Source organism: Rhinolophus hipposideros (genome assembly GCF_964194185.1).
Source record: "Rhinolophus hipposideros genome assembly, chromosome: 19".
NCBI classification, from domain to species: Eukaryota; Metazoa; Chordata; class Mammalia; order Chiroptera; family Rhinolophidae; genus Rhinolophus; species Rhinolophus hipposideros.
This window is the reverse complement of record NC_138065.1, coordinates 27,774,054-27,799,948: the sequence shown is the minus strand read 5'-3', so window position 1 is coordinate 27,799,948 and position 25,895 is coordinate 27,774,054. Positions and strand designations below refer to the sequence as shown.

Genomic DNA, 25,895 nt, shown 5'->3' with positions numbered 1-25,895 from the left:
AAGGTGTAACATGAGGTTATTTATTTGGGATTTTTCTTGTTTCTTGAGATAGGCCTGTAATGATATAAATTTCCCTCTTAAAACTGCTTTCGCGGCATCCCAAAAATTTTGGTAGGATGTATTTTCATTGTCATTTGTTTCTATGTATCTTTTGAGCTCTCCTCTAATTTCTTCTTTGACCCAGTCGTTCTTTAAAAGTATGTTGTTTAATCTCCATGTATTTGTGTTTTTTCCTGCTTTCTTTTTGCAGTTGATATCCAATTTCAAAGCTTTGTGATCAGAGAATATGCTTGGTATGATTTCAATCTTCTTAAATTTGCTGAGGCTGATTTTGTGTCCCAATATATGGTCTATCCTTGAGAAGGTTCCATGTACACTAGAAAAGAATGTATAGTCTGATGTTTTAGGATGAAGTGCTCTATATATGTCAATTATGTCCAATTCATCTAATGTGTCATTTAGGGCTGCGATTTCGTTATTTATCTTCTGTTTGGATGATCTATCCATAGCTGTCAATGATGTATTTAAGTCCCCTAGTATAATTGTGTTTTGGTCAATTTCTCCCTTTAGTTCTGTTAGTAGTTGCTTGGTATATTTCGGTGCTCCCTGATTGGGGGCATAAATATTGATGACTGTTATGTCTTCTTGTTGTATAGTCCCCTTTACCATTATGAAATATCCATCTTTGTCTCTTGTTATCTTTTTCACCCTGAAGTCTGTTTCATCGGAAATCATTATGGCTACACCTGATTTTTTCTGGGTACCATTTGCTTGAAGTGTCAATTTCCACCCTTTCACTTTGAGTCTATGCTTGTCCTTGTAGCTGAGATGTGTTTCTTGTAGGCAGCATATGGTTGGGTTTAGTTTTTTGATCCAATCTGCTACTCTGTGTCTCTTTATTGGTGAGTTCAGTCCATTTACATTCAGGGTGATTATTGATATGTGAGGATTTCCTGTCATTCTGTCTTTAGTTTTCTGGTAAGGCTGTGTCTCCATTGTTTCTTTGCCTTTTTGTTGTTGTCTGTTATTTCTGTGTGGTAGTATTCTATGATGTTTCCCTCTGTTTCTTCTTTTATTACAGTATATATTTCAGATTTGGATGTTTTTTGAGTGGTTACCCTTGAGTTTATGTAAAAAAAAGTTTGATATTTAGAGTATTCCAGTTTCTTCAGTCCGCTTACTTTCTCTATTCCCATATTCCAGTTCAGGCCTTTACGCTCCCCCTTTTTATGTTTCGGTTGCCACAAGTTGTCCCTGTTTATGGTGGTCTAATAGCCTCCTTTAGTATTTCTTGTAGTGCAGGTCGTGTATTAGAAAATTCCCTCAGCTTCTGGATGTCTGGAAAGGTCTTTATTCCTCCTTCATATCTAAAGGAGATCTTTGCTGGATATATTATTCTTGGCTCATGATTTCTCTCTTTCAATAGTTTGAATATTTGGTTCCATTCCCTCCTAGCTTGTAGAGTTTCTGCTGAAAAATCTGATGATAATCTAATGGGCTTTCCTTTGTAAGTTACCGTCTTCTTTTCCCTGGCTGCCTTGAGGATTCTTTCTTTATCATTGATTTTAGACAGCTTCAATACAATGTGCCTTGGTGAAGGCCTGTTGGGATTGAGGTAATTAGGTGTTCTATTTGCTTCTTGGATTCGAGGATCCAGTTCTGTCCACAAGTTTGGGAAGTTCTCATCGACGATTTGTTTGAATATATTCTCTGTTCCCTTCCCTCTTTCTTCTCCTTCTGGTATGCCCATTATTCTTATATTGCTCTTTCTGATGGAGTCAGAAAGTTCTTGTAGAGTTCTTTCATTTCTTTTAAGTCTCAAGTCTCTTTCTTCTTCCCTCTGTGTAAATTCCAGGTTCCTATCTTCGATGTCACTGATTCTTTCCTCCATCTGGTCAACTCTACTACCTAAGCTGGATATTTTATTGTTAATTTCTTCTGTTGAGTTCTTAATCTCCAGAAATTCTATTTGGTTCTTTTTCAAGATTTCAATCTCTTTTGTAAAATGCTCATGGTGTTCTTTGATTGTGTTTCTGAGTTCATTAAACTGCCTTTCTGTGTTTTCTTGCATCTCGTTCAGTTTTTTCAGAATTGCGATCTTGAATTCTCTGTCATTTAAATCACAAAGGTCCATATCTCTAAGTTCCTTTTCTGGAGACTTTTCACTTTCTTTCTGAGCTATCTTGTTGCCTTGGTTATTCATGGCAATCACTGATTTACTATTTCTCTTCCTAGACATCTACAGGAGTGTCTTCTGCAACAGGTTGATAGGTATGCGAAGAGCTTTTGGAGTTCCAAAGCTCTTTCTGCACCAGATTCAGAGCCCGTTTGTTTCAGCAGTTCTGTTTACTCCTGCAGGGATCCGCCCAGATAGGTGGGGCCAGGGGCGGGGTGAGTTGTGAGAGGTGGCCCAGAGCAATGGCGGCGACCACCACCACAGCCAGTCCTGCTTCCACAGCTCCCTCCCCTTTGCCGGAACTAGTTGAGCTGCGAATCTGTGTCTGCGGTCCACAGTTCTCAGAGCAGCAAATATTCTGTCCTTTGATCCGACACTGCTACTTTATCGCTTCTAGCACCGGGCAGGTGGGGGCGGGGCGAGCTCTGGGAGGGTAGGGAGGGGGCGGCTAGTCTCGGTGCCTAAGGCTTCCGTTCTCCGCTCGGCAGTGAGAGCTTAAACCACCGATTTCAGCCCTCTTCCCTCAGTCTTTGCTCCGAGGTCTGCTGTGAGCGAGCGTTGGGTTCAGCCGTTTTGTATGCTGCCCCCTCAGCCCTGTGGGCCGTAAGCGGAGCCCTAGCAGTCCGAGTCCTTCCCTCTCCCGCAGTTGCGGAAGATCCGGGCGCAGCGGGCTCCGAGCACTGAGCTAGGTCTGTGTCCTGCGCCCGCGCGGCTCCGTCTCCGCACTTCTCCTCTCCCTCCTCCCCCGCTCGCGCGATTCACCCACCTGGAGGTGAATTCAGTAGTCGGCCTCTTCGTCTTGCCTGTCTGCTGTGCAAGGAGTCCTTTGTGGAGTTATTGTTGTCCGATTCGTTGTAAATTCCAGGGGAGCGTTACAGAGCCTCACCTCACGCCGCCATTTTTTTTCGTCTTGACTAACTTTTCGATGTGGTTGTCCTCGATGTGCTCGATGAGGTTGGCCAGGGTGGGGAAGTGGAGTCCGCAGCTCCCGAATCCTAATTTGTTGTTTTTTAAACGGGACTACTATTTTATCAGCTTAGATTCCGTTTAAATAAAGAACTTAAGTGTGAGCTCATAAAACAAGCTCTGAAATTAATTCCAAATAAGTTGGGAGTGATTTGACAAAATTATTAGGTAGAAACAGCCACTCTACCAAGTCAGTTTGTTGAATTATCACCGCTGTAGGTGAATCGGGGATCCCATATGCGAGGCTCCTCAGGAGGCGGAGCAGTGAAATTATTTACAGGGGGATCCCTACCCCTGGGATTCCATGGACCGGTGTAAGCAATCAGGGGAGGTCTGGAAACGCTTTTCCCAGTATAAGGCACTTGGGGAGGTCCGAGGCAATCTTTTCCCTTCCGAGCAACCTTAAGTTTCACTAGCTGTCCCTGAAGAATTTTCATTTGCTGAGAAAGTGTATAAATTGGATCAGTGGGCTGTCTACTTTCTTGAGCTGCAGCCACTACAGGGGGATATTTCTCCCTATCATACTTAGCTGCAGTTTCTTCCAAACCTTCTTGATCTTTCAGATCTAATTCTTCCCATAGCTCATCCGGCACTTCCTGATAAGTAGGTTCATTATTGTATATCGGAGCTCCCTCCCCCTCCTCTCCTTCCTCCGGAGCAGAGGCAGAAACGGGAAGCTCCACATTTTCTGCCTGTTTTACCTTTTCCAGCCTACAGCCCTCATGTCTAAGATCTAAGCAGTCTCTAATTAAAGTCCATAGCCCAAATGTCTCTACTGGGACCAGTTGAGGTCCGTGGGCAGTATAATAATCCTGCACTCTCTCTCCAACCTTTTCCCAAGTTTCCAGGCTGACGGTACCTTCATCTGGAAACCAAGGGCAAACTTCTTTTACAAACTCTAAAAATTTATCTAACTGTTCTCTGCTCACCCTGCTGCCACGGCGGCGAGTAATTTCTTAAGTCCTCTAACATAAAGGTCCTTGCTGCTAGCGTGACCCATCTCTTTTCCCTAACCTCGGCCCTTCTTTCACACAATGAAAACAATCACTCACACACTCATTTGACCGAGGGGGACCGTGCCTCACTCACCGTGCATCCAATGAAATAAGCTCCTCTTTGTGAGCCAGGCCCTGACCACACGGTGTTCCTCGCTGTTACCCCCGTGTCCAGTGTCCCTGTTCGGGCGCCACTTGTCGGAGCCTGCCGACGAGACGAACGGTACCTGGAAGGGGGAGCGGGAATGAAAAAAGAGGCACACACAAATTAAGATGCTGCAGGTCTCCAGTGGTGCTGGAGCGATGATTTAATTTTCTTCACCAATTTATATCCTTTGGGTACATGCAGTTTAACATTCACTGGCTTATGTTATCTTACAGAGAGTAAATTTCTAACTTCAAAGAAACTACAGAGTCACTACAAAACTCCCCAAAGAGACTACCATTTGTCCTGATAGCCACCAGTTATCTGTGTCTGGGAAACCGGCCACTCCCGCCTCATTCCTTAGTAACTTGCAAACATTCAAGGTTAGTGCCTTAGAAGCTGAAACAAGTTAACTATACACTAGTCAGCTCACAAGGTTTCTGAGAAACAAGAAATCATGGCTCCCCACATGTTGGAACTTTGGAAAGAGTTGTGTCCGGAACAGGAATTCCGGAGAAGCCTAAAGGAGAAGTCTGGGAAGGTGCGACCCGTGTCCCTCCAGGACTTCATGCAGCCACCTGAGGCCGACTCCTTTCAGCTTGATTAGCGGCGGGGCCAAGGTACCCGGTCAGAGAGGACGAGCAGGGACCGGAGGCCCCACGTTGAACTGTTCATACATTGGTCCCCTTCTAATGTGCAGAGGGTTTTGGCCCTAGTGGACACTGGCGCAGACTGCAATCTTGTTTATGGGAACCCAGAACTGTTCCCCGGACCAGCAATCTGCATTGATGGCTATGGGGGAAAGACTGACTGTGAAAGCTGTTTCCTTACCACTGGGTATAGGAAGGCTTCCCCCTCGTACCTACAAGATGTATGTCTCCCCCGTTCTGGAGTATATTCTAGGGGTGGACATGCTACATGGCCTCAGCTTACAGACGTTGGTAGGAGAGTTCCATCTCCGGATCCGGGTGGTGAAAGTGGTGACACACAGGCATGCTTACCACCCTCCTCAAGTGTTGCCACAGCCCTGGCGCTTGGTTACAGTGTGACAGTACCGCCTGCCAGGAGGGCAGGAGGGGATTGGTCGTACAATATTGGAATTGGAGAAGGCACATATTGTGAGGCCAACACACAGTCCCTTTAACTCCCCAGTATGGCCTGTCAGGAAGCCAGAGGGGACCTGGCGAATGACTGTGGACTATAGGGAGTTAAATAAGGTGACACCACCTTTGCACGCTGCAGTGCCTTCAATATACAATTTTTTTTTAAAAGGCAATTTGCCTTTTAGCAGCTTTTGCATGTCAATCAAAGAATGCATTCCATTGTCCTAGAGAGGTTTGGAATTCTCTCTTTAAGGAAAAGCCCTTGAGGTGGACTTTTAGAGTTTTAAATTATTTTGGCTAATTGGTCCATTTTATTAAAAAAAAAAAAAAGACAAGAGAAAGGACCAAAATGTTTGTGTGTGTATGTGTGTGTGTGCATATATAGCTAGAGTTCATGAGAAGGGAAATTCTGGGGAACCTTTACAGGGTCCTATATTAAAGGTAAACTCCCCTGAAAACTATTGAGGCCAGATAAAAAGAGAAAAGAGATATTAAGGCTGTTTTTGAATCATTTAATTTCTTAGCGTTCTCTAAATACCAATTGCAAAATGCCTCCTATTTAGCTTGTTTAACATTTCTAAAATTTTTTAATTTTGCACTTAAATACAGAGGGTGCAAAAAAAAGTATACACATTTTAAGAAAGAAAAAACTGTATTAAAATTGTAATACTTAATATATGAAGTTCTGATAATTAAGTTTGTGATCTTACCACCGTGCGCTTACATTGGCAGCACTGTAAAAACAGCTTGGTTTTGTTTCATAACCTTGGTATAGCAGTGTCTTACAGCTGTGTTTGTGTCAACATGCGGCAGTGTCTTTGCTAAGTGGAGTTCATTATTATTATTTGTTTTTGTGTGCCATCGCAAAGATGTCTGAGCTTGAATTAGAGCAACGAAGAAACATTGAATTTCTTGTTAAACTTGGCAAGAGTGGAAGTGAAATCAGGGACCTGTTAGTTCAAGTTTATGGCGATAATGCCATGAAGAAAATGGCAGTGTACAAATGGATTAAACGTTTTTCTGAGGGGAGAGAAAAAGTCACTGATGAGGAGAGGTCAGGGTAGCCAGTAACAAGCAGAACTGATGAAAGTTTTGCAAATATTCATTGTATTGTGGGTCAAAATTGTCAGCTGACTGTGAGAAGCACAGCAGACCAAGTAAATATCAGTAGAGAAACAGGAAAATCTCAACTGAAAATCTTGGCATGAGAAAGGTGTGTGCAAAAATGGCCCAAAGGTGCAACTCCCAAAGGGAGTTTTGGGCCAGTAAATAAATAACTGTATTGGAACACCCTCCCTACTCACCTGATCTGGCCCTCAATGACTTCTTTCTTTACCCAAAGATAAAGAAAATAGTGAAAGGAAGACATTTTAATGACATTCAGGACATCAAGTGTAATACGACGACGGCTCTGATGACCATTCCAGAAAAACAGTTCTAAAATTACTTTGAAGGGTGGACGAGGCACTGGCATTGGTGCATAGCTTCCCAAGGGAAGTACTTCAAAAGTGACTGTAGTGTATTCAGCAATGAGGTATGTATCACTTTTTCAAGGATGAGTTCAAGAACTTAATTGTCAGACCTCATATACTGATAACAAAAGATGAATACAAGTCATGTGTATACATTTTTTGGAACCCCCAGTATGCTAATTTTGAAATCTTGAAAGAACCCCAAAGTGGCCACTGTATCTCAAATTGTCTTTCTTATCAGAAGTCCATTGAGACAAATATTTATCAGAGGAAGGATCATAAATTCAGCTGGCATTCCAGAATGGGATGTAACAGACTTAGAGAGCACCCCATTGCAAAAACTGGTGTCAGAGGTGACAAGGATGAAAGCTCTGAACCTTAACTGAAGGAGGCAGGTTCAGAGCCAAGAGAATTTACCACTGGAATCTCAGGGCTGCTTCTTGGTTGACAGTGAGGACCCTACACTTCTAGATGAACTGGCATCCTAGCAGAGTCAAAGAGGCAAAGGGTTTGGGGCTCTGGTGTATTCTGGACATGGACTAGACTGGTGATGAGAGAGATGGGGAGAAAGAGGAAGGGGTTGGGGAATTGTTAGGGTGAGAGAAGGGAAGAAAAATAAGGGAGTAAAAGAGAAATGAGAAAAAAATGCTAGAATGGGTTGTCTTACTAGTTCTCTAGGCCTCTCTGTCTTATCCTCTGTCTTTACTTGTCCATGTGTCTGATGCTTCAAAAGACCAAAACTCAAAACATCAGATAGAGTAAGGAAATGTTTATTGATTGAGAAGGTGCTAACCAAAAAGATGGTTAGCACCTTCTCAATCTTAGCACCTCCACCTTAAGACAGTACAGAGTTTAGGCTTCTTTCATGTCAAGGGAAGGGGAAATGGGAAGGGCAAGAGGTGATTGATCACCACAGACACCTGGGTGCCAGCAGGGGTCTGAAGAAGATTGTGCTAGTTAATATGAATCCATCCATGAAGTTCCTACAAATCGTTGATAAACAATACATAAAACTCAAGCTGCAAGCAGAATTCTTCTAATGATTAGCATGTCTATATGAAAGACTAAGCAGAAGCTATTAGCCTGAAGGCCCTGGGGAAAAAAGCATGTTTGAACAAGATGGAGTCAGAGAGACCAAGCATTTCACTCTGTTATATACTCAGAGCAGAACCACAGGCAGTTAAGTTTCCAAAGGGAAGTAGATGAATGTACTTCGTACTTCACTTCGATGAAGTATGTACTTTGGAGGTAGACCAGACTTTTAAAACTTTAATGTGCATACAAATCTGGAGGTCTTATTGAAATGTGGATTCTGAATCAGCAGGACTAGGATTGGGTCTGAGTGTCTGCATTTTAATAATTTCAAGGAAAAATCCTAGATGTTTGCAGCTCCTTTTTCGCCAGGAGTTCTCTGAAAGTGCTGACTTCTTCCCAGGAGAGTTGCGTGGGTCTGGTGCAGTCCAGCGTTGGCAACTCAGACTCACTCTCTGATTCCTGAGCAGGGGCCTGAAAGGCTGGAGCCAGGGCCTTTCTGACAAGTATAAGTAATCCTTCATTGACCACTTTCAGACATCAAATATGGATGCCATGAACAAACCAAACCAAACTATCAGGCACTGCAAATGATTACCATTGATCAAAATATGAAACAAATCAATATATCTCTCAACATACCTCTATTAACAAAATAGATTCTAAAATCATATATCTTTTTAAATATGTAAGGGATAACTGAGTTTTCTGATGTACTCCTCAAATGGGGGTTTTGGGCAAGCTTCAGTTCCATCAACTCTGAAAACCTGGAAGGGGTCTGAACAGAAATGGGGTTGCATGTGAAGGCAGCATTCTCACTGCTAACTTTGGTCTCACCCAACCTCTGAGAGTCCCCTCAGCCCTGACCTTAGCAGCAGCTTGAAAATTGAAAATGCTTTAGAGGAGCGGCCCATAGTCTGCCCTCCAGGATATGCAGATTGATGATCTTTCCTTTCAGGGTCAAGCCAAGCACATCCAAAGGGACCGAGGACCATAATAGAAAGGGAATCTGACACTGTATTTGTGTGGCAAGAACACATCTATGGCTGCTGTGTCCAGTTCACTGCTTGAATCTGGTGTGTATATGGGGATCTCCCATTCCACACCTTTGCCTGGTCTTCTGCTAAAAGTGGGACTCAGAGTTCATTCAGGTACTCCGTGAGTCTTCTCAGAACCCTGACCAGGATGAAGGGCTCAGGGGCTCCCCGACTGCTAGGCTTGGGAACTGAAGGACCCACGGAATGGGCTGGGATTCCGTTGGCCTCCTGAGGAGCACTGGAGGCTGTGGATGAGTATGTGTGCTGACGGGATGCCATCACTAGCAGAGGACTTCGTTGCAGTAACCAAGGGGATTTTTTGTGGGTCCTGTTTCTTATATTCAGGCCCTTGGCTGGAACCACACCAAACTGTGGGCATTTCACTTTAGCGCAGATGACAGAAATGTCCTGTGGGAGAGTTGGGTTGGGATGAGGAAGCAGATGTAAACCAGAGGATGAGTAAACAGCAGGGGTCCCACTCACCATTTCCCCCTAGGTTGATTCCGTAGGCCTGGCTGTGGGGAGGGAGAAACACACTCAAGTCAGGACACTGGTGCACTGGCACATCTCCTCCCACCTTCTCGCCACTGTCTTCCTCCAGAGAGCATGGACCAGCCCAAGGATCACTGTCCCCCCTTTTACTCTGCAGGATCCCCAACCCTTAATCTCCAACAGAAGGGCCTAGGAATCAGGAGACATGGGTTCAACCACACAGCTTCTGTGTGACCTTAGGCCAGTTACTTGGCTTCTCAATCACAGCTTCCTCAACCAAAAAGGTGGTAGTGGTGGTAACAGAGACTACCTCACAAGGATTATACAGAAGATGCCAAAAAAAAGCATACACATTTTAAGAAAGGAAAAAACTGTATTAAAATTACACTGATGGGAACCACTTTGAGCACCTCTTGTAATTGCAGAAGTCAAATGTGACTTGTATTCATCTTTTGTTACCGGTATATATTGAGTATTACAATTTTAATAGTTTTTTTCTTTCTTAATATGTGTGTTTTTTGGCACCCTCTGTAGTGAGAATGGAGAGCTATGAACTTGTCAAAGACACTTTAAAAATAACTACATTAAATATCTACTTACTGTGTACCAGGCACTCTTTTAGGTGTGAGGATTGTATTTACTATATTAATCTCATCAGTTTTGCAAAGTAGGGGCTATCAGTTCCTCCTCACATGGGGATGAGAAAACTGAGGCTTGGCAAAGTTATTAACTCTACAGTCACTTCCATAAGAAGTGGAACCATAGAAAAATACTGAATTTTTGCAGATGCGGAACATTCGCCCAACGATAAAAGATCCAGTGCCCCGTTCCTATGCAGTTTGAAACACAATGACTCTCCTTACTCTGGGTTTCAGGTCCCTTCAGCCACACATCAGGAAAAGCAGCTGAAGGCGTGAGTTGGAATAGATCACCCCCAAATCATGCCTTCACCTTTGCTGCCCTGCTAGTAGTAAAACAGTATGTTTCCTTATTTTGCCATTGAAAACCATATATTCTGAGGTTGGTTTCTTTTTCCCTTTCTTATGTTTAAGTCCTTGTTGTAATTCTTCTCAGGGAGAAACTGGGTTCATGTGTTCTTTCCCATCTGCCCTGCCACTACTTTGGGCAGTAACTGGTCATGTCCTAGGGAAACCGCTCCTGAATCAAAACACATCTTGGCTGTCCACTTTTATAGGAGGGAGCAGAAACCCTAGGCTGATTCAAACCCATTTTACAGACCAGGAATGGAAATCTCAGAGCAGGTGAGACATGACAACTGCTGTTGAACACTTATTACATACCAGATGATCTTTAAGATTTCTAGAACCCTGGTTCTATTCCTATTAATTTATAATAGTCTTGCAAAGTAAGCATTATCTCCACTTTATAGATCAGGAAAGTTAAATAACTTGTCCAGTCACACAGTTAGTACACCGAGTCAGGTTTTGAACTCAGTTCTGACTGATTCAGAAACCCATAGTCGTCCCTATCTCTGCTAGAGAGAGGACTAGTCATTCCCCTATCCCTGTCATCCTAACTCTATGTGTATGGCTGGAGCTTGTGGTCTTCTTGACTTCCTCTTATAGCAGAGAATGTCCTGGCTTAGACTCTGGGGCAAAGGTAAATTGCATCATTCTTTTCTCTCCTTTGTTCCCTGACAGTGCTCAGAAAAGGGCAAACAATCCCTAGTTAGAATGATAACGGTGGTGGTGGAGACAATATTGAAGTGTGATTATGGTAGTCATAATGGTGTTTATGGTGATGGTGGCAGTGAAGGAGGAGGTGGTGGTGGTGGTGGTGGTGGTGGTGATGATGATGGTAATTATGGTCATGGTAAATGGTAACAATGATGGTAGTGGTAGTGACACCTCAGCCCAGGCCCCAAACTTCCCCTTTACATTAGCAAAGATATCAAGTTTCACATGCGATCACTCACCTTCTCTCTTCTTTGGAGTTGTATGCACCACAGAGTAGATGACACCTTCATCTTTCTCATTGTGGTAATGAACTGAAAGAGGGGATGAGATTGAAATGGACTTGCATGACTGTCCCACCTCAAGATATAAGTATCCCAGAGCCACTTATGGAGGGAAGCTAGTCAGGGGCTCTGTAACAGTAATAATTGGTAATAACTGGCAGTGGGAGGTGATGATTAGTTTGGGATATCCACCTTGGCAGGAGATGCCTGGCCTCTCTAGCAAATTCTAATAGCTTCTCAAGCCTGACACTATTTACACTAGAGGCTGGCAAACATTTTCTGTAAAAGGGATAGTTAACATTTTAGGCTTGTAAGGCATAGTCTCTTTTGCAACCACCTGGCTCTGTAGTGTGAAACCACCCAGACACATAATAACATAAACAACTTTCTTTACAAAAATGCGTATTGGGCTTTGCCCATAGCCATAGTTTGCCAACCCTTAGTTTAACTCCCTTCCCTCCCCCAAGCCTCTCTCCTGGAGGCCAGCTCCCTTCCTGCTTCCCTTTCCCACCACAACTCCTCAAACCCTTCCCAGAAGCCACCTGCTTCCTTCTCCAATGACTGATTCCTGACACTCTGGCTCACACACTTTCCTTCTCCTTCCTCCTTTTAAGAGGCCCTTCCCTGCTATCATGGGAAGATCATGGTCGTGCTGGAAGTCCTTACCATTGGCATACAGTGGGTGCTGCTCTCCACCTTGGGCAAGGGATGGATTCAGGAGTGAAAAGGGCCTTAGGAAATACAAAGGCACAATTCACTGAGCACTTTCCAGACAAGACTAGATGGTGGGGACAGAGAGGCTGAGAGAAAGAATGTCAGTGTAGGCTGCTGGAGGGCTAAGGCTGGTTTATGAGGGTTAATTCGCAGGTCTGGACTTAGTTAATTTTTATGTGATGTTTCCTTTGAAAAATACCCTAGAGGGTAGAATGGCTCCAAGGGAATCACAAACTGGGAAGAAGCAGGATGAGAAATGATGGGGCACACCCTTCATGGAGAGGGCCCAGGCCCACCAGTCAGGCTGCTTTTCAGAAGAAGGAAAAACTAATAACTTTGACTGTACATTATGTGCCAGATGCTGGGCTGGGGAGTTCAAATTCATAGCAAAGCTCCCAACCCAGTGACCAGCACATGCCTGGATGTCTAAAAAGCCTCTCCTTCTAATTCTTTGATATCTATTATTCTTCACAACCATCTTGCAAAGGCTGGTACTAGTATCTTCATTTTATAGATGAAGTGACTGAGGCTCGTGGAGGTGAATTCTCCCAGGTCACAGAGTAAATGGTGGGGACAGAATTATAATGTAGAATTTGTATGCTTTTTCTCTACTAGCATGGTGTCCCTGTGATAGCAGATGATTCTAGCACTTTAAATATTAGCTCCCAGGACAAGAATTGGGTCACATGTGGATTTTAGAGCACCTGGTCCATGCCCAATGCCCAAGAAACATTCATTAGCTCTAACTGCATGAAAGCATCAAAATCACTGGGTAGAATCTGTGGAAATGGCTCCTCCTGGAGAACCAAGAGGGCATTTATGGAGACTCAGAGAGGTCCCTGATTATTAAACATTCCTAATGCTAATTTTTCTGTTCTGTTTCTGAGTCTCTATTCAAAGAGCTCTGTGAATTCAATGGAAGTCTGTTTTGTGGGAGGTATAACAACAGGTAGTAAAATGAACCCTTTTAAACAAAGAAACCAGAACTTGTATACCTAGGTAAGTGCTACTCTGAAATAGACGCCTTACATGACTACATCCTGATGACACCATCATTGGTCATGTTTTGAAAAGTGCCTTCAGATATACAGTCTGTTGAATATCTTCAGTGTTGGCATATTTTTATTTGTTGAGGAATGGATATGACATCTAGAAATGGTTATGGGTCTTTCAGAGCTAGGTATCAAGAACGAAGCTGTTCTACGACAATGGAAGCAAGAATGTACGATGGGGTAAAGACAGTCTGTTCAATAAGTGGTGTTGGGAAACATGGACAGACACATGCAAGAAAATGAAGCTGGACCACCTCCTTACACCATATACAAAAACAAATTCAAAATGGCTTAAAGACTTAAATGTAAGATCTGAAACCATAAAATATCTAGAAGAAAATATAGGAAGAAACTTCATGGACATTACCCGGAGTAAGATTTTCACTGATATATCCCCTCGCGCGAGCGAAGTAAAAGAAAAAATAAACATGTGGGATTACATCAAACTAAAAAGTTTCTTCACAGCAAAGGAAACCATCAATAAAACAAAAAGGGATCCTACTGTATGGGAAAAGATATTTGCCAATGATATATCTGATAAGGGATTAATATCACAAATCTATAAAAAACTTACTCAACTCAACTCCAAAAAAACAAACAACCCAATTAAAAAATGGGCAGAGGACTTGGGGAGACATTTCTCTAAAAAGGACATACAGAAGGCAAGAAGACATATGAAGAAATGCTCAACCTCACTAACCATCAGAGAAATGCAAATAAAAACCACAATGAGATACCACCTCACTCCAGTCAAAAGGGCTATTATCAATAAATCAACAAACAACAAATGCTGGCGCGGATGTGGAGAAAAGGGAACGCTAGTGCACTGTTGGTGGGACTGCAGATTAGTGCAGCCACTATGGAAAACAATATGGAGGTATCTCAGGAATCTGAAAATGGAACTACCCTATGATCCAGTAATTCCACTCCTAGGCATCTACCCAGAGAATTCCAAAACTCCAATTCAAAAATCTGTATGCACTCCTATGTTTATTGCAGCACTTTACACAATAGCCAAGATATGGAAACAACCAAAATGCCCATCGGTAGATGACTGGATTAAGAAGCTGTGGTACATTTATACAATGGAGTATTACGCAGCCATAAAGAAGAAAGAAATCTTATCATTTGCAGCAACATGGATGGATCTAGAGAACATTATGTTAAGTGAAATAAGTCAGAAAGAGAAAGACAAGTACCATATGATCTCACTTATATATGGAATCTAAAGAAAAGACTATGTGAATGAACTAATCAGAGACAGTTTTGGGGACGCACAGAAAAAACCGAGAGTGTTTAGATGGGTGTGTGGGAAGGGGTTGGGGATAAGGGGAAAGGTGAAGGGATTTGGAAGCAGCTGGTAACCACAAGATGGCCTCAGGGTTTTTTGAAAATTAATTTGGGGAAGGTATTCTATAATGCTGTAAAGATTTTGTTGGGTATCCGATGGACATGCGTCCTATTTGGGAGACCACCTCAGGGATACTGTGGATACCTGATCATGGCATTGTACACCAGAAGCTAAACATTAATGAATGCCAACTATAATTTTATATATATAATGTGATGGTTCAGTGTGAGGTCGGAGGGATAGTGGATGGGGGGAGGGGGGTTCACAGTATGAGGGATATAAATGATGAACGTCTAAGTATTACCTTGTTTTGTACACCTGAAACTAATAAATAAATAAATTAATTAAAAAAAAAAAAAGAACGAAGCTGTTAATCTGACTGTGGGTGTGTGTGTGCCCGTGCAGCTAAGGGATTAGGCCTGAGGGTGTTTTTCTGAGTGACAATCTAAGAGCTGCTATGTGATCCTGAGATTCTGAGATAAGAGGATCACCGCCAGGAGCCTTGTTTTCATGAGAGATAGGTTCCTAAATAAAATGGAGACTAGATGTTCCCTGTGGTGGTGGGTGGAATTGGGCAAGGGGGTGGGGGTGGGGCGGCAGAATCTCCTCATGAAGAGGGATGTTCTTTATTCCCTGTGAAAGGCATCTTCCTCTGGAGGATCTTTCACCAGTGACTGGTCCTTCACCATCTTGTCTGGGGCTGGGAAGGAGCTGGCTGTGCTGTGGTGTTTTGCCTTTAATGCTCTGACCCAGGGTTGGGTGGACAGAAATACTAGGCCAGGTTGGCCATTGGAAGGAGGCTTTATTACAGTGCAGGGATGGTAGAACTCACAGATCTTTAGTTTATGGTCCTATATCCTGCTTCTTTCCCATTTTAGAGTCAGGAAATCTAGATTCAAGACTAGAGGGAAGGGTAGTGGGGATGGGAGGTTGGATGGACAAATAGTACTAAATTAAAAAGAGGAGAGAAAGTTGGAGGCTAGCCCAAGTCCTAATTGGGATGCCTGGTGAGACGGGGGACTGGTCTAGGGCTGGAGAGAGACCCTTTCAGGTATTCTGGCTGATGGGCAGGAAGGAATACTTGGATTGCATGACTGAGTGGTCTTCCTCAAGAGTAGTCTGGCCCAGATCCTGGAAAACTCACCACAAATTCCTTAACAGAGGGAGCTTGAATAGGTAAATCTAGGTCTGCGGTCTATGAGAGCAATTACTTTTGCCCTTGACAAGTGGAAAATAAGAATGTTGCCTCTGGGAGGAGGAAGTGGGTAGATTTGAACCTTTGTAGATGGTTTTGAGGGCCTAGGAATAAGCTGACACCAAATAGCTTTGACACTGGTAGCCATTCTCTTATGTGTACCCTGAGGTGAACAAGGGTTAGAGTTGTAATAAACATGTAGCCACCCAATGTGATTTCTTTGAAAGTCAACTTTCATGCTTAATTACTATGTCATGCCCAAGACAGGAAGAAGAAGAAATCTAGAATATCAAAATCAATAGATTTCCTTGAAATGCCATTTATCTGATTACTTCCCCTCTTTTTCTCTAAAGAATCCTCTACATCCAAATTTTAAATAAATTTTTATTTTCAGTGTCTCTGATTGGAGGAATTAGGGAATGAATAAGAGATGAAAAGGCAGCCTGGGGAACCTGCCTGGTGACTTGCTTAGACTGCAATGAAAACCTACTGAGCCCCCAATCTAATAATTAGATATTAGATAAATGTTATCTCATCAACTTAAACCCTCACAATAACCCTGGGAAGGCAATATTTAGTGAATCTTAGAGTGGACTGGCTCAAGGTCACAGCATTAGTAAATAGCACTGTTGGGATCAAGCCATTGCTCAGTCCTCTCCACCATGTTTCCTTCTGATGAGTTAAAATCCACTGAACACTCACCTAGGGCACAGCACTGCAAAAGAATGTGTGTGCGAGCATGCACATGCACACTGGAGTTCTCATTACTTCTTTCTCCTCTATTAAGCAGATGAGTTCTACTGAGTTTAATTACAGAGAGAGTTGAAGACCTTGGGTTTTTTCAGTTGTGCTGTCTGAAGTATGGTCTTGTTTGTGCCTCAATTTGTGCCTCAGTGTGCAGTGATGTGTCTGTGTGCATCTCTGTGTGACTGTTTTGAAAGCTGTAAGTGTCCCTCCATGGGCCCTGTTGTATGACATGGACTGGCATAGGGACTCAGCAACCAAGAAAGCAAAAAAGAATTACTGACTGGTTTTTCTCCAGCGTCTGAAATAACTCATAAGTGTAGCAGCAGTGACCATCACAACAAGCAAACTTACAGGCAGCCAAGGAACCAGCCAGTTGCTGCTGGTGGGGGAGGACAAGACCTGAGGTCCTGGGAGGTAAGTAGGGGTGACCATGAATGTTGGGGATGAAATTCAAACAGGCATACAAGAGGCAAAATGGCTGGCATTAGGGGGAACCAAGTGGCCTGGACAAACCTTGTAGATGGGAATTAGGGATGACTCATAGGATGCCAACATGGAAGGGCAATATCATGGAGGACCACATTGCCCCTACGCTATTGTTATAGCGTAGAATATAGCGTAGAATATTGTTATAGCGTAGAATAGCGTAGAATAGCCCCTACGCTATTCTCCATGGACCTTATTGTTTCCCCACCAGATTCAGTGGACAGATACTCCAAACAGGGTCCATGCTCAGCCATGCAGTGCCTACTACGGGCCCAGCATTGTGCCCATGTGGTGGGAGGTACATAGAGAAGTGAGGTCTGAGCCTAGACAGCATGTGGGGCTCAGAGCTGGCTGGAGTCCAAGACGTACCATCCAGGAAGAGTATCTCAGCCTGGATTCTCTTTCTGGAGATACTGTTTTCAGCCTCACAGATATAGTTTCCAGCATCCTTCTCTGATGTCACCAGGAAGATGAGAGAGGCCGCTCCACCACAGGGAACCGAGTGATCTCCCCATCAAGGTAGAATTGTACAGAATAGGAGGGGAGCCCCTCTGGGACTCATAAAGGAGCTCCACCATGTCTCTTATAGTGAGGCTGGGATGCCTGGGGCTCAGAGTGAGCAGAGGATGGGACACAGGACCTGGGGAAGCACCCAGGCTGAAAGGTCAGCTGGGGCACCCAGGCTCCTGGCTCCTCCCTTAAGGGCTCCTACTTATACTCCTAGAGGGCCCCACTGCCCAATGCCCAGACCACATAGACCACTGGGGAGTGTCTCCCTCCCCCACTTACCCCACACTCTGATCTCCAGCTGGTGGCTCTGTTTCTGGACCCTGCCATCCTCAGGGATCACCTCACACCAGTAAAGCCCAGAGTCTCTCTCTCTGGCTGCTGGGATGCACAGCTCTGGGTGGACATCCCTGTCCTGCAAGATGCGGCCCTCCTTGTAGAAGGAGAAGAGGAGCCGTAAGGTCGACCTCTGGGCGTGCAGCTTTGTCTGGCATCTCAGGGTTAGCGGGCTCCCCTCATGGGGCTTGAGATAGGGGACAGCACTCAGCACAGGAGGCAGGAACAGCTCTGGGGAGAGGCAGGCCCAGGGTTCAGGAGGGAAGTCCTGGATAGTGAGGCCCCAGGAGGCTGAGGGAGACACTGCTTTGTCCCCCAGGAATTGGTCTTTCATCCTACCCACTGGCTCTGAGATGATTCCCACACAACCCCAGTCTCCGGAATCCCAGAAGGCCAGAGCCAGAGGGCCATAGATGTCATCTAATCCCCAGAGGGGAGGGGTCTGGCCCAGGGTCTCCATGGGAGGGGTATGGTGAGCAGCAGGGCTGATTCAGGCCTCTTCCCTCTTCTCCAGATGTACCCTGGCTCCATATAAGCCCCATAGGGACAGGGCATGTAGGCAGCATCATGGACATGTCAGGGTCCTGTGGATTGGCCCACCATCAGGGGCAGCCAGAGGGAGGGGTGCTGCCCAGAGAGTTTCTGACCTCTACAGACCAGATCCCAGATCCTTCCTCCCCGCAATACCCTCAGCTGGTTACTAACCTTGGACTTGAACCATGGCCATTCCTGAGGCTTGTCTGTCCATTTGTGGGAAGTACATGACCTCCCCAGTGCAGCTGTACTGGCCACTGCTCCTCATGGTTGCTGTCCCCACAAACAGAGGCTGGTTGTCCTTAGAGAAATGCAGGACTTTCCCATCTTTATAGAACTTCATGTAGGACAGGGTTACATTCTTCTTTCCGGGGAGCCGCAGAGTTAGGATGTCGCCTTCAAACACAGGGTCTGGCCAGGCTTGGAGCAACAGCCAGACTGTGAGACATGGGAACAGGGTCACCATGAAGCAGGTCCCCTCAGTCAATTTTCTCCCTTTGTCCCAGCCCAGAGCCTTCCACTGGGGATGGAGGTTCCTGGATGGCACTTCACATCTGTTGCTGTCCCTCAGTTCTTCATGCCCGGCTAGGACAAAGCCGGACCTCAACTTCCTTCACTCCCTCTCCTTCCTTTTCCTCTTCTTTCTCTTCCGTTCTTCTCTTTATTCCTCTCCTTCCCCTCCCTTTCTCTTCTCTCCCTGCACCTTCTCTCTGGCCTTCTCTCCCACCCTTCTTGTCTCCTTTTATATTGTAGTTTTCTCCACTACCTGACCAAGCTTGGGTTCAAGTTGGATTCTTTCCAACCATTGCTCTGCCTCATTCCTGCTGCCCCAATTCTCGCTCCCCTAGATTGGCTTCTCAGGCCCTGGCTGCCCCATTGCAACTCCTTGTGCAGCTTCCCGAAAGGTGCTGGAAGTGCCACAGCCTGGGCTTACTTGCCCAGCCTCCATCTCCATCCTCTGAGAGGGGTTTCATTTCCACCACAGTCATGGGGAGGCATGTATCATTTCTTTCCCAGGATGTTCTGTCCCCAACCATACTTCTTTGACAGGGCAGACCTTAGTCCCAGATGGCCTCAGGGCCAGGACGGATGGCCGGAGCATAATGATGACTAATCACGTAGAGAGCCCTGTCATCAAGGCTCGTAGGGGAGCCTCTGCATATCCTGCCTTTGCCTGGATCTCCTTGGATCCTTATGACCCACTTCCCTTACCCTGGAATTAGTGATGCTCACAGGGTAACTGAATTATGAGTCTTGCTTCCATGGCTGCTCTTTCTAGCAGCACCAAGTGTTGGTTTGCATTGTTCCTCCCTGGCATCACAGAACATGCGCTTGGAGGTTAAGATGATCATAGATTAGAATCTTCTCCTACTTGACAGAATGCTTGATGGATGTCAGTGGGACAGGATGGGTGGAGGGTAGAGAGCTGAGGGATAAAGAAGACTAATCTATAGACAACATGCCTGCTTCTCTGACCATAAAAGGTAGGGAAAGGAGTCCAGGGCTTTGATGAGTGTAGAATACAGCAGCTCCAGAGCCATGGAAAGGAGGAGTCAGAGGTCAGTGCTACTGTGTTTCCCTGAAAATAAGACCTAGCCAGATAATCAACTCTAATGTTATTATATTTTATATATATATAAAATTATATTATATTATATTTATCATATCATATCATATCATATCATATCATATCATATCATATATCATATCATATCATATCATATCATATCATATCATATCATATCATATCATATCATATTATACCCGGTCTTATGTAAGACCGGGTCTTATAGTAAAATAAGACCGGGTCTTATACTAATTTTTGCTCCAAAAGACACATTAGAGCTGATTGTCTGGCTAGGTCTTATTTTTGGGGAAACACAGTACTTATAAGGAAGTAGGATGGAGACCCAGAGCCACTCTACTAGGACTTGAGTTACCCTAGAATTTCCTTCAGCCTGAGACCAGTGGAGTCCTGGCTTTCTCCTCTTCCTGGCATTAGCTAAAACTCCCAGAGAAGGGGCTTAGACTGATACTGCTCTAAAGCTGTTTCTGTGAGACCTAATTGTCATTTTATCCCCATCCATTAACTTTTAGCCCAGAAACACACTTGGAGATAGAAGAGGCATAGAAAAGACTCACCAGTTTTCCCAACACAGGGATCTGCAAGAGAACAAAGTGACAGAATTAGGTTAAATAGCAGAAAGAACTTTCTGACAAGGAGGCTTGTCACCTCAGGAATAGGAGCTAACATTCATTCAATCAAGCAACCTGCCAGCCATCTAATCATCCAACCACCCAACATTCCCGCCACTCAATCACCTAACCGCTCAGCAACCCAGCCACTTAACCATCCAGCCACCCAACCACCCAGCCACCCAGCTACCCAGCTACCCAGCCACTTAGCCACCCAGCCACCTAACTGCCCAACCACCCAACCACCCAACCTTCCAGTCACCTCATCACCCAGTGACCCAGTCACCTAAACACCAAGCCATCAGACACTTAGCCACCTAGCCACTCAACTTTTATGGTGGACACACTGCCTGGAATGTGAAAGATATAGATGAAGACTTTTCAGCTTTATTCTTTACTCAGCTCAGGGTTAGCTCAGCCACAGGTCCACAGTGGATGCAGAATTATGAGTCTCTTTCTTACCATCTCTCTCCATCCCTCCATCTCCCCCCGGTTCCCATCTAAACACATCTTTCTTACCATCTCTCTTCATCCCTCCATCTCCCCCTGGTTCCCATCTAAACACATCTACGAGTTTGGCATAGTGGATAGCATTCAGGGTTTAGAATTAGATGACCTGGACTGTACTCATGAATCCATCTCTTTCTGTGTGAGCATGAACAAATTGTTTAAATTCTGAGTTGTTTAAATTCTGGTTCTGACTGTGCAATGGAAATGATAATAGTCATTTCCTCCTTACAGAATAGTTGTGTAGATTATATTAACCCACTACCTGAAATGGTTACTACATTACCTGCATGCACAAATAAGGCCTGATCTCAGAATAACTAAGACCTTACTGTGTAGTGATGCCTCCCTTCCTTTTCCCTCTCCACGGGACACAATTTTGCAGCTACAAAGTGGTGAACAAACAGGGTTGAGGGTACTGAAGCCCATAACAAGAAAGAAGGCATCCAGAGAGCACAGAGACACTTCAAATGAGCTTGTGTCCACAGACCCCAGCAACTTGCTGTCCAGGCACTGGAAGACCTTGGAGTAGTGACTGCAGAACCACTATCGGCAATCAAGACAGCAGCCAACTGGGACATACAGAGTAGGCGACAGCTCCTCACAGCAGTTCCTATAAAGAAGACCCGGAGGCCACAGTTACTGTTTCCCCGAAAATAAGACCTAGCCAGATGGTCCGGCTAGGTCTTAATTTTCTGGGAAACATGGTAGCTATAGGTTGACAAGATGAGGTGACAGTATATAAGATGAGGTGACAGTATGATGAGGTAGCCCAGAGTTATTGTCAAACTAAGTTATACAACAGAGTCACAGACAATGGAGGCAGCAGTTGCTATGAACTCTGTGTTAGTAAGACCAATTGCAGGAGGGGGGAGAAGGTCCATCTCCTCACCCATTGACAAAATTCATCAAGACCGAGGAGACAAGGACAATGAACAGGGGTCCAGGAACAATTTCCTATTATGGATTGGGGGATATTTATTTGAGAAAGATGAGACAGAATCAGGATACAGAATAGTCTTCAAATACATCATGGATGAAGCTTAAAAGAAAGGAGAGACTTATTCTGTTACGTCATAGGAGAGAAGAGAGACTAATTCATGGAAATTAGAGAGTCAGGGAGCCAGGTTTCAGCTCAACATTAAAAACTATCTCATAATTGAACTACACCACATAGCAATATGCTTCTTGCCAAGCGGTGGCTGTCATGTTGCTGGGAGGTGAATGGTTATGTGGAAGTCCTGTGACATCTGTCATGGATGCCGTGTATATGGGGGGTGGGTTCCAGTACTAGGACTGAACTTAGCTAATGCAGGGCTCAGAGTAAAATTAAGATTCATCTCCTAAACTTTAAATACATTTTTAGTGTACATCCAGCCATATGCCAGCACGTTCAATGTCAGGGACCCTAGCTTCCTGAATCCCTGATAGCCAATAATAGTAATAGGCACCATTTATTGTGTGACCATGTCCTACCAGGCACTTTAAATAAATGAATTTTATTTTCCAGTTTCACCTGATTAGAAACAACTACATCCAGATTAGGGGTAGTGAAGTACAAAAGAGAAAGTATGGGGTTTCACATCAAGTGAACTTGAGTTTGCATCTCTGTTTTGCTCTTCTTAGAAGCGTAATTCTAGGCAAGGTTTTTAATGATCTATTTCAAGTTATTTGTGTGTCATTTTTTTGTTAAAATTTTTTTTGGTGACAATGGTCAACAAAACTACATAGGTTTCAAGTGTACAATTCTATAATATATCATCTATAGATTGCATTATGTGTTAACCACCCAGAGTCAGTTCTCCTTCCATCACCATATATTTGACCCCCTTTACCCTCTTCTACCATCTACCCTACCCCCTTACCCTCTGGTGACCACTAAACTGTTGTCTGTGTCTATGAGTTCCTTTATTTGTTTGTCTTGTTCCTTTGTTGCCTTCAGTTTCATATCCCATATATGAGTGAAGTCATATGGTTCTCGACTTTTTCTGTCTGACTTATTTCACTTAGAATAATTGTCTCAAGATCCATGCATGTTGTTGCAAATGGCAGTATTTCATCTTTTCTTATGGCAGAGTATTCCATTGTGCATATATACCACATGTTCTTTATCCAATCATCTATCAAAGGACACTTTGATTGTTTCCATGTCTTGGTCACTGTAAATAATACTGCAATGAACATCGGAGTGCATATGTCTTTACAGATAAATGTTTTCAAATTTTTTTGGTAGATACCCAGGAGAGGGATTGCTCGGTCATATGGTAATTCTATTCTTTATTTTTTGAGGAATCTCTATACTGTTTTCCATAGCAGTTGTACCAATCTACATTTCCACCAACAGTATATGAGGGTTCCTTTTTCTCCAATAACAAGGCTTCTCCAACACTTGTTATTATTTGTCTTGTTTATCATAGCCATTCTAACAGGTATGAGATGATATCTCATTGTGGTTTTGATTTGCATTTCCCTAATAGCTAGTGAAATTGAACATTTTTTTCTTATGTCTGTTGGCTATTTGTATGTCTTGTTGATAGAAGTTTCTGTTCATGTCCTCTTAGGCAAGTTTTTAACCTTTTTAAACCTCAGTTTTCTCAACTGTTTGAAAGGGATAAAAAACAAACACACAAAAAACCCTGTAGTCTAAGTCTCTGAAGGTTGGATAAGATAATGTACACACTACAAAGTAGGTATTCAGTGGTGTTTTTTTTTTCATGGTTGTTGCTGTTGTTTTTCTGTCTTTCTGTCCACATTCAAGAGGAAATCGCAGCTCTGCACTTACAGTCACTCTGTTCGTACACAACCAGCTATGGGGTCTATATCTTAGGCTGGTTTTCTGGGGTCCTGAGCGTGAGGTATAACCCAGTCATGCCTGGGTTCTCCATTACACTGTCCACTATTCAGCCAGTCACTGATTCTCTCTTTCTTCTCTTCCTTTGCTCTCTCCCACCCAGATGCTTGGTTCCAAGCTGGTAAGCTCTTGAACTATATCTAGTCAAGTCCAAGGGCTGTTCCTGTTACAAGGTAGCAATTTGCCCTTGGGAAACTTTCATCTGGAGTATATACAGGCACTGGGCAATTCTGTCTCTGTCCTTAACTGTGAGCATAAATTTTCTTGCTTGTCCAAATGGCCTTTCGTAGAGCACACAGGGTAACACAGTGATGTTGGGGAAGAAAAAGCACTGAGTGGAACAGGTATTTTCCTCACAGGGGTCAAATTCCCACAAACTCTGTTCAGAAAGAGATTGTGTTTAGGAATGGTTTTGCTTTTCTGGTTCAAGGAAAACAAACAGACTACTAGGACCAAGTTTAAAACAAAAAGTAAGTCAACTCAGAAACTGTAAAGCAAAGTGAAATATACGCCCAGACTTGTTCCTTTTAAGTGTAGCAGGATGACAGTAGCTGAGACTGAGCTGAGTCTGGGAGAGTCCAAGGATCCTCCCTGCCCACAATGCTCTACCCATAGACCAGTCCCTTCAGTCACTGGACTGGGTGACTGACTCCAGGGTAAGTGGGTCAAGAAGAGATATATGGATCAGGGAGAATGGATTCGAACTTTCAAACCAGACCCAAGGACAAGTCAGACTAGGAACAGAACCTCCCCACCCCCGCCCACCCTCCACATGATGTAGGTAGAAAAGAAACGGTCAATTTGAAAAAGACTTTGGACACTCAGAACATAAACCTCTTGAGCAGGTGAGAAGCCCAGTCATGGCTGACTGATTCTAAGAAAATGCTGAGGCTTCATGAGAATATGTATCCTTATAAAACCACACCTCCCACTATTGAGCAAATGCATGGAATTGCTTTTCCCCACTTCCCTGATCTTTTTCCCCTCTCCAGCAGTAGCCTCCCTTTCTTCTATAACCTTGCTTTCCTTTCTTTCCTTTTGAGACAGCCCTGATAGGTACTTTATTATTTTTTTAGTCTCAGGTGTACAAAACAATGCAATACCATGTTTCCCCAAAAATAAGACCTACCCGGACAATCAGCTCTAATGCGTCTTTTGGAGCAAAAATTAATATAAGACCCTGTCTGACCCAGTCTGAACTGATTGTGCAGCTAGGTCTTATTTTCGGGGAAACACGGTAGTTAGACATTTCACCCCTCACAAACTGATAACGCTCCTCCCCCAATCTATTGCCCCTCTGACATCGTATATATCTATTACAATCCCATTGACTCTATTCCCTATGCTATACTCCATATCCTGTGAATATATATATATATATATATACATATATATATGTATATATATATATATTAAATTATAGTTGACATATAATATTATTCAGCTTCAGCTTCAGGTGTACAGCGCAGTGGTCAAGCATCTACACCGTCCATGAAGTGGTCTTCCTAATAAGACATTTGCTCATCTGACATCCTACAAAATCTTTACAACGTTATTGATTATATTCCCTAAACTGTCTTTCACATCTCCATGGCAATATTGTAGTTACCAATTTAAACTGTCTAATCCCTTCCCCTTCTCCCTCATCCCCACCCACCTCCCTTCTAGCAACCACCTGATAGGTATTTTAACGTGATGTCACAGGGTAAACATGTTTTGGGGCCTCAGGATGTGATTTTCAGCCTCCCTAATTTAGCTCGATACACCAAAGGGTTGCCCTTCCAAGGACCCAGGAAAATGGACAGGAAACAACTGGGAGTCTCCCACATCCCCATCGCCATTTCTCTCAAGCTTGTCCACAAGCACACACTTGTCCCAAGCTCCAGCCATAAACTCATATGAACTGAGAAAGGTGAAATCAGAAACTTTGTATCTCAGGAATGACTTACAATTTTTGGTGCCAGGAGGAGATACTGATGGTCAATGACTTACCAAAGAGCAGCACAGCCATCCAGAGCAGCAT

At 43.9% G+C, this 25,895-nt stretch overlaps 1 protein-coding gene across 1 annotated transcript; it reads right to left on the bottom strand.

The window, feature by feature from the left end:
* On the bottom strand, positions 1-25,895 carry FCRL6 (Fc receptor like 6; the record flags this gene model as incomplete). Its single annotated transcript, XM_081026351.1, has 6 exons — positions 1-4,364; positions 11,355-11,426; positions 17,731-18,015; positions 18,490-18,756; positions 20,461-20,481; positions 25,865-25,895. 6 exons carry the CDS (start codon positions 25,893-25,895, stop codon positions 4,297-4,299), a joined length of 744 nt encoding a protein of 247 aa, XP_080882477.1. The 3' UTR covers positions 1-4,296.